The following is a 13,434-nucleotide window of genomic DNA, read 5'->3' as shown; positions in this document are numbered from 1 at the left end:
CCACACTGTAGAACTATTATAACAACCGTACCTAGTAAGCTGAGCCACAATGTAGTACTATTATAACCACCATACCTAGTTAGCTGAGCCACACTGTAGTACTGTTATAACCACCATACTTAGTTAGCTAAGCCACACTGTAGAACTATTATAACAACCGTACCTAGTAAGCTGAGCCACAATGTAGTACTATTATAACCACCATACCTAGTTAGCTGAGCCACACTGTAGTACTATTATAACCAATTTTACTAATTGAGTGTGTTGATGTATACCATTTTAACCTGGCATGGCCAAAACCCACCTCTTGTGAACAACAAAGTTATCAGTGTTATATTATATCATACCTAACATCTTTATCAACCTCTTGTGAACCAGTATTCAGTGTTGTATTACCAGTCTCTAACAAAGTTAGTTATTTACTTAGCACTTAGTTCGTCTTGTGTCTCCTGACGCATTGAGCCGTCCATTGACAATACTTTCTTCCATCCAGCGCCATATTTTCCATTTCTTTTCATGTGATGGTTCTTTCGTTGATGTCTTTCTCAATAAATTTTTTCCAAGTGAGCTTTAGCCTTCCTCTCTCTTTCTACTTCCATTTTCAACCTTCCAATTCATCACTTGCTTCACAAGTCTTGTGTCACACATTCTTATGGTGTGACCCATCCATCTCAATCTTCTTTGACTAAATCCATTAGGTCACATTCTTCTGTGTGCTTCAGCACCTCGATGTTTGATACTTTATCCTTCCAAGATAATTTAAATATTCGACGCAGGCTGTTCATATGGAATGCATTTAAATTTTTTTTCGTCTTTTCTGTACAATCGTACAACCGGACAGATACAACACGACAATTACAAAGTTTAACTCTCATTTTGATGTTCATACTTCTATTGTTGAGCAGTTTTCTGAGTCTTGAAAATACGGCATTAGCTTTACCAGTTCTGATGATCATTTATCAATAATGTAACTCCTTTACAATTTGAACAATTACTTAGATCTCCCTTCTTGGACAAAGGCACTACAATACCCATATTCTAGGTTTTCGCCATTAATTCTTCCTTCCATATTGTATTACAAACTTTTGCCAACCATTTTATTAACCACCCTCACCTAAAATATAAAGTGACGCCAAGAACACACTATTGAAGAACAATAATATGTCATATAATTCACTGTCTGACTTATCTATAAAAGTGCCATATTTCTAAGTATTGTTGATTTTACATATGTGCGATACCCATAAATATGACTGTGTTTGTTAAGTCTAGAAAGTTAAACATGAATAAAGCATTGTGTTTTCGGTAACTGGTTATATGCTATATGTGATAAATATTTTTTAATAGGGTGATTAAAACACCAAAACATTTGGTAAAGTTTTAGAACAAAAATACAAATTATTAAGAATTTCTTAATTTAGCTGGTGAACAACGTTTGGCACCCTCTTCTGGCAGTACTAAATTAGTTAACGTTAAACTCCCGATCACTGTTAGGTTCCTACATAGGGCAAAACTAGAAATCAACCTGGTAATAACTTATAAAGATTAGAATCCATTGTTTCATCAGTTGGGTAACTTACCCTTACAGCTTGGTGGATTAGATGACCAACTTCCAGAAGGTAGGCAAGTAGCTTGACCATTTCCAACTAAGATCAATCCTTTGTGACATCTGAACACCACTTTAGTGGTCATCACAGTAGAAGGAGTACTGATAATCAAGCCGGAAGTCAAGTTGAGAGGTGGACAGTGGACAGCTGAAAAAATTAGTACAGGCACAATAAATGAAAACTTGTTAATATAATTGTACGAAATATTATCCATATATTAAACCCCGTAATATTTAATATACAGGAAACTACTGAAATATTATTTAGACATTGAAAAACGGAAATAAATCAGGAGGAAAAATGAGTAGAAATATCTAAAAATAATAAACATCATTCTTTGAATATCTAATCCCAAAAATAAGGTATTTACCATAAAAATTATCATTTTAATTATATTAGAATGCTAATATTGTTATAATAGTGAAATAAAGATTTTAAGAGTGGTTAATTTTACATTAATATATTATTTTAATCATATTAGCCGCGACCACACATAAAAAAATTCCGAGAATTTTGTAATAATAGTGCTTTATTACACTTTTCATCAGTAAAATTAGTAGGTATACAACAACACATTCAATAAGTAAAATTGGTAGGTATACAACAACAACACACTCAATAAGTAAACTTGGTAGGTATACAACAACAACACACTCAATAAGTAAACTTGGTAGGTATACAACAACAACACATTCAATAAGTAAAATTGGTAGGTATACAACAACAACACATTCAATAAGTAAAATTGGTAGGTTTACAACAACAACACACTCAATAAGTAAAATTGGTAGGTATACAACAACAACACATTCAATAAGTAAAATTGGTAGGTATACAACAACAACACATTCAATAAGTAAAATTGGTAGGTATACAACAACAACACATTCAATAAGTAAAATTGGTAGGTATACAATTGTTTGTTTGTTTTTAATTATGCACAAGGCTACACAAGGGCTATCTGTGCTCTGCCCACCACGGGTATCGAAACCCAGTTTCTAGCGTTGTAAGTCCGCAGACATCGCTGTGCCACTGTGGGGCCTAAAGGGGAGGCAGCTAGTCATCACCACCCACCGCCAACTCTTGAGCTACTCTTTTACCAACGAATAGTGGGATTGACTGTCACATTATAACGCCCCCCACGGCTGAAAGGGCGAGCACGTTTGGTGTGACGGGGATTCGAACTCGCAACCCTCAGATTGCGAGTCGAGCGCCTTAACCACATTATATCACACCTAACATCTCCTTTATCTATCACATTCACAGTCCGGCGCGCCATCCACTAGGCCACATCAGACGCGGTGTTGAATTAGATAATAAAGAAATCTGAGGGTCGCGGGTTCGAATCCCCGTCCCACCAAACATGCCCGCCCTTTCGGCCGTGGGGGCGTTATAATGTGACGGTCAATCCCACTATTCGTTGGTAAAAGAGTAGCCCAAGAGTTGGCGGTGGGTGGTGATGACTAGCTGCCTTCCCTCTAGTCTTACACTGCTAAATTAAGGACGGCTAGCGCAGATAGCCCTCGTGTAGCTTTGCGCGAAATTCAAAAACAAACAAACAATACATTCTTCGTCATCAACATTTTGTTCACTTGTAATCCTGTTTGGTAGATTTATGCAGTGTTATGTTATATCATACCTATATGTTTATCACGTTCTTGTAAACAACAACAGTGTTGTATTATACCATACCTAACATCTCTATCCACCTCTTGTGAACAACAACAAATTATTCAGTGTTGTCTCCTAAGTAACAGCGTCTACGAAGGGTGGGACTACTCGAAAGGGAGCCACGAGCAAAAAAAGGTTGAGAAACACTGCCTTATACATTTATCAATAATACAACTAGAAAATTTATTTTCAGAAATTATTTGATTATTTTATCTCGTTCTCAACAGTTCACAACTACTAGTAATTCTTTATTAACTAATATTAATTCCTATTATACAAGATTCTCAGTTAAGTTCAAAACTACTACGATGATGTGTATATAAATAACATTGTGATAGTAGGCTTATGATACAAATCAGTATTAAAACTTCTACCATTGTTATAAACAGCTATATCTGAAAACTATTTGGCTACATCTTGGTCTGCTCTAAATTTTACGTTGTCTGTCTGTTTGTTTGTTTTTAATTTCGCGCAAAGCTGCACGAGGGTTATCTTCGCTAGTCGTCCATAATTTAGCAGTGGAAGGCAGCTAGTCATCACCACCAACTGTCAACTCTTGGGCTACTCTTTTACCAACAAATTGACCGTCAAATTATAATGCCCCCACGGCTGAAAGGGTGAGTATGTTTGGTGGGACGGGAATTCGAACCCGCAACCCACAGATTGCGAGTCGAGCGCCCTAACCAACTGGCCATGCCGGGCCAGATTTAATACTAACATCTTTACTATTCATATACTGCTGGAACAAAAGAATGTGACTATACTTAAAGATGACAAAAGTGCCATCAACATATATATCCTGTATTGGAGGACTTTCAACCAAACAACGATTTTTATAAAAAGATGACAGTAAATGGTTGGTAAATTTGTGATTCACGTAATGCTGACTGGAGCATAATTACTGTAACAAGCTTTCAAAGATTATATATGTATATAATCTCAATAGCTTAAGAAGTAAACAAACACAGAGTCCGTGCATTTAAAGCTCCTTCTCCACATCGGCATATTTTAATAACTAAGTCAGGATTATTAACAAAGCTACTGCCGATTTATGTTGCCTTGTAATTACTGTAACTTTTGTTAATGTGTAATTATACATTTTGATAAAGCCTTAATTTCAATAAATATTAGTTTTAAATGAAATTATTCTTTAAACGTGAACTTGTTTAGATTTCCTACTTCATCAGGACCCCGCTGGGTCAGCAGTAAGTTTAAAAGACTTACAACGCTAAAATCTTGGGTTAGATTCCCCGCTGTGGAAGGAGCGCAGAATAGACCACTCTGTAACTATGCGCTAAAAATAACTATCTTACATCGTTGACATTTCTTTCTGAACTTCACAGTAACAATTAGTGGATTAAAAACTGATACCTTAAAATACTGAAACTTTAAAATAACACGCAAATACCTATAATCCTCAAGAACACCTAGATATAATATATTTTTTGAACATTTAATTTGTTTGAAAACTTATTTATATTGCTTTATTATAGTACATAATTTTACGTTAGTCTGTAACACTAGTTTTAACTTGAGTAAATTTTAAATTATATGTTTTGCCCTAAATCATTTTTTTATCTAACGCGTTAAATGTTTTTAGTTGGATTTCCATGTCCATAAACGTTGTTCAGCTATAACCTCATACATACTGTACGTTTAGTTAAAAAGTTCTAGATAATTCTAGTAATTTACATCGTAAGTCTTAAAATGACTTATAGACTTACGATACGAATTTGAACATTCAAAATTATCTTTTACTATACTCTAATAAGCAATTGCTTACATTTTGGTGGGGTCCCTGCCCAGTGTCCACTCTGGCAGACAAGAGAGGTTGGTTCGTCCATCACGAAACCAGCCGGACAAGTAAACTGGATCGCATCACCTGTGTTATAAGTCTTTTGACTACTGCCCTGTATTATCACATTCTGCATTCTTGGCGGTGGACGACAAGTGTCCTCTGAAATATATTAATTCGACGAAGGTTAAATACTGCAGCATTAACTAAATAATTAAAGAAGGCGAAAGAAAAAAAAGTGCCGATTAGCCATAATCGGGATCGGATTCCAGACTTGTGACAGGTTAAACTAGCGAGATTTTCTTTGCGTTTAATCTACTATGGCTTTAATATTGAAGTAGTGTCACACAGAGGTTAGGCTAACGCAAGTAAATCCTTGTCACCACGTTTGGCTTCCCAGTGGCTCAGAGGTATGTCTGCGGACTTATAATGCTAAAAACAGGGTTTTGATACAGTGGGTACAGCACAGATAGCCCATTGTGTAGCTTTGTACTTAACTACAAAGAACAAGAACAAATCATCACGTCTTGTAAGGGAAAATATATGAAGATGCAATCAGTAAAAATGTTCACTCTTCTGATTCTCATTAAATACGACGGATTATTAATATCCAGCTACTAAACTTTTATATTACTTTTTTGTTCTTTAACACGTTATTCGTATACCAGAAGCTTGTAGAGTATATTTTCGGAATGTATACACCTTAAATTGTCTTCATTAAGGCTATGATAAAATCATTAGTAAAAAATATTCTATTTCCGTGTTCACCGAGAGGAATCGAACCCCGGGTTTTAGTATTGTAAGTCCGTAGCCTTACAGCTGTCCTATCTGCAGCCTCTTTAATAGCTAATGAAATACTGTCTTTATTTTCGAACATGGCGTCTAGTCTAGATAGCCTACAATTTATAGAGTATCTTGCCATACATAAGATGTTAACATTGGACTATATCTTTCTATTACATTTTGTACATTCACACATCTGTCCAATAGACAATGGGACTCAGAAAGTAAAGATAGTGCTGGTCAGTTGTCCGTAAATTATGTTTGCCGTGACCTTTTGTCCAAAACAACCTTATTGTTATTAACCTTGACAGGCTAAAGGGAAACCTCTTCGTTAAAACGAGTTCGAGCTTATATTTATGAAAGAATGGCTTTAGCAGAACACGTAAGAATAGTTAGTTTCTACTATAGATAGAAACCCCTTCATTAAAACGAGCTTGAATCTATAAAAGAATGGCTTTAGGTGAATACATAACAAGAATATTTAGAGTTTCTTCTGTAGATAAAAACCCATTCGTTAAAACGAGCTTATATTGATTAAAGAATGGTTTTAGCAGAACATACAACAACAATATTTAGAGTTTCTTCTATAGGTTAAAACCCATTCGTTAAAACGAGCTTGTATCTATGAAAGAATGGCTTTAGCAGAACACATAACAACAATATTTAGAGTTTCTACTATAGATAGAAACCCCTTCGTTAAAACGAGCCAAAGTTACTTTATTTCCACACTGTTGATTTATAATATATTTATAATATTATTTTTACAATACTGTATTACAATATTGTATTGTTTTTAAATATTTGGTTTATAACATACTGTTTACTTATACAAGTAAAAAATATTCTGTTCATCACTGACATTTTATTCAGTGTGGTCCTTGGGCCTGATGAACACTTGAAAGTTTTTTTAATGTCCAGTTGCAGTGTGGTCAGTGATAATTGAAGATCACCTCTCTTCAAAACATCAAGGCGGTTACATATTTTTGATAGCAAAAAGGTCACCCGACTAAAACCAGATTCAAGCAGATAAGATGTGGGAAAAGTGATAAAATTCAACTTTGCCTTCTCCTGGAGTTGTGGAAACTTATTAGCTATTTCACTACTTATCCAGAAATAACTTTTGACATTTGAATCTAGCTTGGGCTGCTGAAATATCTTAATCGGGCAATGAAGTTTCGGTGGCTCACTCAGAATTTACTGTGGCCCCCTAATATTCCATCATTCACATGTGGCCTCATAGAAACATGGTGTAGCCCCCTGGGGGACCATATGGCCCACCTGGAGAACCACTGTTATAGTGGATGATCTTATTAGCCACATAGTTAAGTGTACTAGTCATACGCCAAGAGGTTATAAAATAAATGTTTCAAATACATAATAGCAACAGAGCACTAGTATGCAAATCTGAAACAGTGAACGTGGCTGCATTTTCTGCATACTTGCTTTTCCCAGAATATAATTTTTTTATTGCTTAATATATCACCTTAAAGCTATGTCAAGAGTTTGTATCTTACAAAAACACTACTGAAAGTTAGGATGAAATGGAATGGGTACAAAGTAAGTAAATACATTTCTTTAGTGTAGGAATAGAATAGTTTTCACCAACGGTATATAACATTCTTTGAAATTCTAATATAAAAATATTAAAAAGAAATAACTAATCACAAATCAATATATTCCAGACATTAACAAACTAAGAATTTAGTAAAGAATGTGCAATCTGAAGTTATATGCACCACTGTGCATTATAACTTAAGCTGGACAACGTTTCAGGTGACTTTTGTGTTCCTTCTTTGGGTCAACATGGTTTCAGGAAGAAGCACAAAAGTGACCTGAAAAGTGTTCGATTTAAGTTACCAGACAAATTGTTCATACAAAGTCACTTTGTACATTTTTTACTCAAACTGTTGCTGTCTTCACCAGAAATACTGTTAAACAATACTATAATTCATAAGATATTAGAAGAACTAAAACATAATCTTAAGATGATTTCACATACACCGTTCATCCAAATTGGGGGAAAGTTAGAAGTAAAAAAACAAGGACAGTTTGTTGTGTTATCAATTATGATAACAGGTTTCATCTTAAACAGAAAACTTGTGTCACTTTTTTTACAAGTAAAATTAAAATACAAACTAGTATGAACACATCTGTTAATTATAAAAAAATTAATCCTTAAAGTATTATAAAAGTTTAGATTGTTATTCATTCAAACTCTCAACAGACTTTTTTGTAAGCTAAAATACATAATTTATGTCAGTGTATCTATTAAGTATAAAAATAAAATATATTATTTAAATAAACAGAGAACTTGTATCAATGTGTTTATTCACAAGGAGAAAAATTACCCTTAAAGTAAAACAAGAAAACTTGCATAATTATTTAGTCTTTATTGTTGATCTTTACCCTCACACTTGGTGTATGTTCACACTTGACTCCAAAATCAGCCAAAACCTCTCACCCAGAAAATGCTATCATACATTTCCTTCACAAAAAATCACACTGTAAGCAGAATACATCTATACTTGTTGCTTATTACGGCTTGGTTGTACAATAAATGATGTTAATGCAACCGAGTGTGACATTTTCATTTCTGGTAATTTAGCTCTACAGCGATTCACTGCAGTTTAAAGTAATTTCACGTAACACAGATCCTTATTCTAGCTCCACTGCAATTAATGTAATTATACTTTAATACTGTACATGAAATTACACTGAAACTTTTTATATTTAAGAAACATGACAATATGAGTGTAAAACTAAAATATAAAAAGAAACCAAGCGGAAGTTAATGCTTCAGATAATAATTATAAAACTCTGAATCAATAAGATTTGTGGACTACTTAACTTAATAATGGACTCCTTAATGAAGAGTGGCATAGAAGCAGAAAACTGTGATTATGATAATTATTAAAGTGTACATAGTTTGTTAATAGCTAATACTCTGCATATACATGGAATATTAATATTGTTATCTCATGAACCTGTTTCAACATTCTCTCTCCCATCAATTTTCTACAATAAACCTACAAAAGTCAATTTCATATCCATGTGCAAGAACAATATTATTGCAAAGTCAAGATTGTGATAAAAATTAGGCTTTTGATAAGCTTTTAGTTTTAGAAGAACAAAAATGATATTTTGCATATATCTGAAACAAAAATTAATCTGCTCATATTCCATGTCTTAAGGCAAAATGAAACAAACTGAACCTGAACTTATCTAGATTTCTACTGCAAAACTATTGATATTATCAGCGTAGTTGCAATAATTACAAGTACTACTCATCCCCAAAAAAAACAACAGAAGAAGCCTTATTTATATGCAATAATAATTAATAAAAATCATTATTATCTATTTTTAACTGAGTTGTTTACAACAGAAATAATCTTAAACTACAATATGTGGTAATGTTTTGACTTTGTGATGAAAATAAAATTTTTTAATTTTGCACAGAGGAATTTAAGAAGTCGTAAATAAATCCAGTGTTAAAAAGTTAGATAGGAACAGAAGTTAGATCAAAGAGAAATGAAGACAGTTGATATGAGTTAAGAGGAGGGACCAAAGCAATACAGCTAAGGGGTCAAGGATAAATGAAAAGAGGGTGGTAAGTGGTCCGAGTAGGAACTGCAGAAAAATATTACATTAAAAGAGTTAAGGGAAAATAAGAGGAGAATATGTAAGAGGTTAAGAACAGTTAAAAGGGCATAGCTGGAATTGAGAAAATATAGCTATGGGGATAAATGTTAGTGATGGAGAACATTCAGTAATATACACACAAAAAAACAACATTTATATGTAGAAACAGTCACTTTGTAAAAGTTGATATCTTTATTTGAACCAGTAGTAGTTCCAAAACCTTTTCTATTTAAAAGTATACATATCTTAATATCTCAACTTACTGTTTCAGATCTGTGGACAAACTCTTCAAGAATATAACGCCACTCTAATGTTTGCAGTAATAATGCATGCCATCTTCGTTCCAAGCTGTGTGCTATCCGCCGCACATGTCGACCATCCCTTGATGAGACAGTAAAGTTTCCAGAGTTGCATTCAGCCTCAACTTTATCACAGAGTTTGAACAGAGACGAGAGGCACTTTCCTCGAGATTCTAGTTCTTTCTGAACACTCTATGAAAGAAACAGTTGTTGCTACTTTTAATAATATTATCACCAATGTCTGTAGGTCAAAGGTAAAAATTCTTTCATACATCTTACACTTTCAAGTTATTATAAACACAAAACTATCTGAAGTATTTGCCTTCTGTCTAGGCTCCTATAATTATGCATATTGCTAATTCATGGCAGTACCAATGATTCTGATTAATATTAATATCTGTATCTTTCACTGTCTATACCAATCACATTTAATTACTGTATAAAGCAGTTTAAATTACTATCAATCTGAGTATTCAAGTCTCTGTGCTTGGAAGCTTATGCTGCTATCCTTAAAAAAAGCCATTATTGAAAAAAAAAGAAACATCTTACTGTTGAAAAAATATGTGTTACAAATGTCTGACTATCTGTTTATATTATTTGTAAAAAACAATATATCAAACAACATCTGATTAACAAAAATCAGATAAGTCTGTTTACAAAGTTGATTTCCTAAAAAAAAAAAGAAAAAAGAAGTACTAAACAGTATCTTTATGACAAATAACCAGCTTGCCAGTTTGACCACACAATTACTGATGGCATCAACTTTTCAAACACATCATGTTTTTCTAAAAATATTCATTTATCAATTTTCTTGTGAGTCCACAACTTTGTTAACAACCAGATTCCTAATAATACATGAGTCACATAAAAAATTTCCATTCAGTACTGTTGGAGTTTCCTATGTATTTTACATAGAAAATGACAGATTTCACTCTCTCCTTTTTTTTCGGCATTTGCTGCTTCCTCTAAATTGACTAAAGGCAGGCTGAAGCAAACGACACGTTGTCATTATAGTATTTGTTACTAAGCACATGATTTTGCACTTGTCAAAACAAAGAGAAACAGCTGAATATTAAATTTTCAAGTCAGGAAGCATTTATTTACTGTAACTCAAGGGTGAAAATGAATGATATTTCCTCAGAATTTAACAACCATCATCTCAGCCAACAAGAAGATGCTCAATGTAATTCACTCGTCTGAGAGGTATCTGTAGCAGCTTTGTCTGTTGTTTTAAGTATCATAAGCCGTCTTACCGAGGGCATCTGTAGCAGCAATAATATATGTATAAATATAATGTTTCATTTGCTTGTTTATAATTTTATATAAAAGGGGATGTCCCAGTTTTAAGATCTGAAAATCTGGGTATGTTCTAGTTATGTGACTTGAAAATCTATGTCACCCTTAATAAAGTTGGATAATGACTGCATTAAATTCCATAGTTTCTGTGAATAAATGAACAGAAGAGACTGAAACAAAGATTTTGTTTGTAGTGTACTAAAATTATATTATTACATAAACCGGAAAATATACTTTTATTGAAGAGGTGTGTGCATTATTTATTTATTGATGGAATCAGCATCATTGCATTCTGGGCACACCCATATCTGCTCTGCCTTCCTCTCCTGTGTCCAACACTGTGTGTGTGTGTGTAGGATGATGGTTTCCATCAGCAGCTGGAATGCTCACTCCCCTCACCCTTAGTGGCCATCTCTTCATTCAACTCCACTCTCAAACAAGTGGCTCAGAATGTGGGATTCCTCTTTGTTGTGTGCCTTCTTCATGTTATTGATGATTGCACTAATCACATCATTTTTGTTGCAGATCTAGGCAACTCTGATAGGTGCAACACCAGCCAGCCATTCCCCTTCACTTCAGCATGGCCAGGACAAAACACAGGTCAGCTTTTTGACCCTCATTTTAGGAACGAACTTTATCCACTCTGGATGAAGTGTTCCACCTCGCATTTTTTCCAGTGTGCCTTTAGAGTCTGTAGCCAATACTGCACGTGTGAATGCCTTATTCTTTTACCATCTGAAGCAGTGGGTAGCGCCCATGACCTCCATTTTCATGCTGGATGTCATCACATTGTATGCCTCGCTGTTTTCATGAAGTGTTTTCCCATTCACTTGTAATGTGTATGCCCATCCTGATATTGTCCATGATGGATGGATCCATCTGTATGTCTCACTGCATCTCCTGGTTTGGACACTCAATCAATGATAAACTTCACCTCTGCATCAGTGGCTTTTGCAGCCTACTCATGGCATTCCCTGCCGAATATAACTTATAACCACTTCTGTGTACTTCTCCATGTACATTGGCATTTATATCTACTCTAGGCCTCTCCTGATATCCTCCGACTCACAGAGTTATCCTATAACTTTATCAGCTGCTTTCATCCATGACTGTCCCATTTGAAGTCTACTACCTTTGTCTTGATCCAAAATTGAATGAAGGGGATGATCTTCATCATCTCTCACCCAGAAATATACCTTCATTTGTGCAAGACTGCACCTCACTGCTGCTGTAAACATGTCCTTAGTGCATCCAAGTATCATCCTTACAGCCTGGTTTTGAATTGTCTTAAGTATGTTCATATGTGTCTTGGAATAGCAACAATAGTCCCAGCCTATAATCAACCACCAACAGGATGATGCTCTGATATAGTAGAAGTAGAAGTTTGTGTTCTATGTCTGTGGCAGCCATTAATTTCAAAACAATTAACACTCTTTGAACCATCTCTGTCATTTGGCCAATGTGTTTCTTAAATGACAACATTCTGTCAAAAGTGATGCTGAGGTATCCGATACTTCCCTCTCTTGGGACTTGTTGACAATGGATTTTTATTTCTGATATATTTGCTTTTACACTTATGTTGTCCAAGGAGCACCATAAGATTGAAATTTTGAAGCTTACTTTGTTATCCTTGCACCATTCTACTATTCTGTCAACCTCATTCTATACCTACCTGGCAATCTGTACTCTGTCTTGCCCCTGTTAATATGCTAATATAGCAAATGACAAGGTTCTGCCCAATCCTCTGTTCTGAATTCTTGTTACCACTGCACTACACACATTGAATAATACAGGTGACACAGGTGATTCCTGGATAGGTCTGGTGTGACATTTTGTGGCAGAAATTCCCACGTTCCTGCTCGAAGGGATACTTTTTGTTCGAGAAGCACTGCTCCAATCCATTTTATAATCATGGCATCTATGTCCAGAGTGAAACTATACATCATTATGACATCATATGGCACTCTGATGTAAGCACCTTCCAGGCCAAGAGCAACAGCCAGTGTTTCATTACGCTGCTGGAACCCCTAGTGTCATAAGCAAGGATCAAGGCATTCATCCAAGTATCCTTTCTGGACATATAGCTTACCAATGTTGGAGGCGTCACTTTCTGTCTTTACAGATCGTACACCAGTTTCCGGGCAACTATCTTCTCAAGGAGCTTACTGACCATATTCTGCATGGTGATTATTCGATAACCACTAATCTTCTTGTGGTCTTTATTTGGCTTGAGCATTGGAACTAAATAGCTCTGAAGCCAGTCCTCTGAAATAGCACCACCCTGTAAGCTTTGACTATATAGTTTTATCAGTCTTGTACTTTTTCATCACTAAGAGATTTCAAG

At 34.8% G+C, this 13,434-nt stretch overlaps 1 protein-coding gene across 1 annotated transcript in view; it reads right to left on the bottom strand.

Moving 5' to 3' along the window:
- LOC106470617 overlaps window positions 1-13,117 on the bottom strand; it is a gene marked incomplete at its 5' end in the record, with an annotated part of 39,156 nt that extends 26,039 nt beyond the window's left edge. Inside the window, 2 exons of the mRNA XM_022399240.1 lie at window positions 9,759-9,986; window positions 12,962-13,117. Of these exons, the coding sequence (XP_022254948.1) occupies window positions 9,759-9,986; window positions 12,962-13,117 (384 nt within the window). The remainder of the gene's footprint in view (window positions 1-9,758; window positions 9,987-12,961) is intronic.
- Between the last annotated feature and the right edge of the window lie 317 nt (window positions 13,118-13,434).

Source organism: Limulus polyphemus, unplaced genomic scaffold, assembly GCF_000517525.1.
Source record: "Limulus polyphemus unplaced genomic scaffold, Limulus_polyphemus-2.1.2 Scaffold4117, whole genome shotgun sequence".
Taxonomy (NCBI): domain Eukaryota; kingdom Metazoa; phylum Arthropoda; class Merostomata; order Xiphosura; family Limulidae; genus Limulus; species Limulus polyphemus.
The sequence above is the reverse complement of the archived record's forward strand: the minus strand, read 5'-3'. Positions and strand labels throughout refer to the sequence as shown.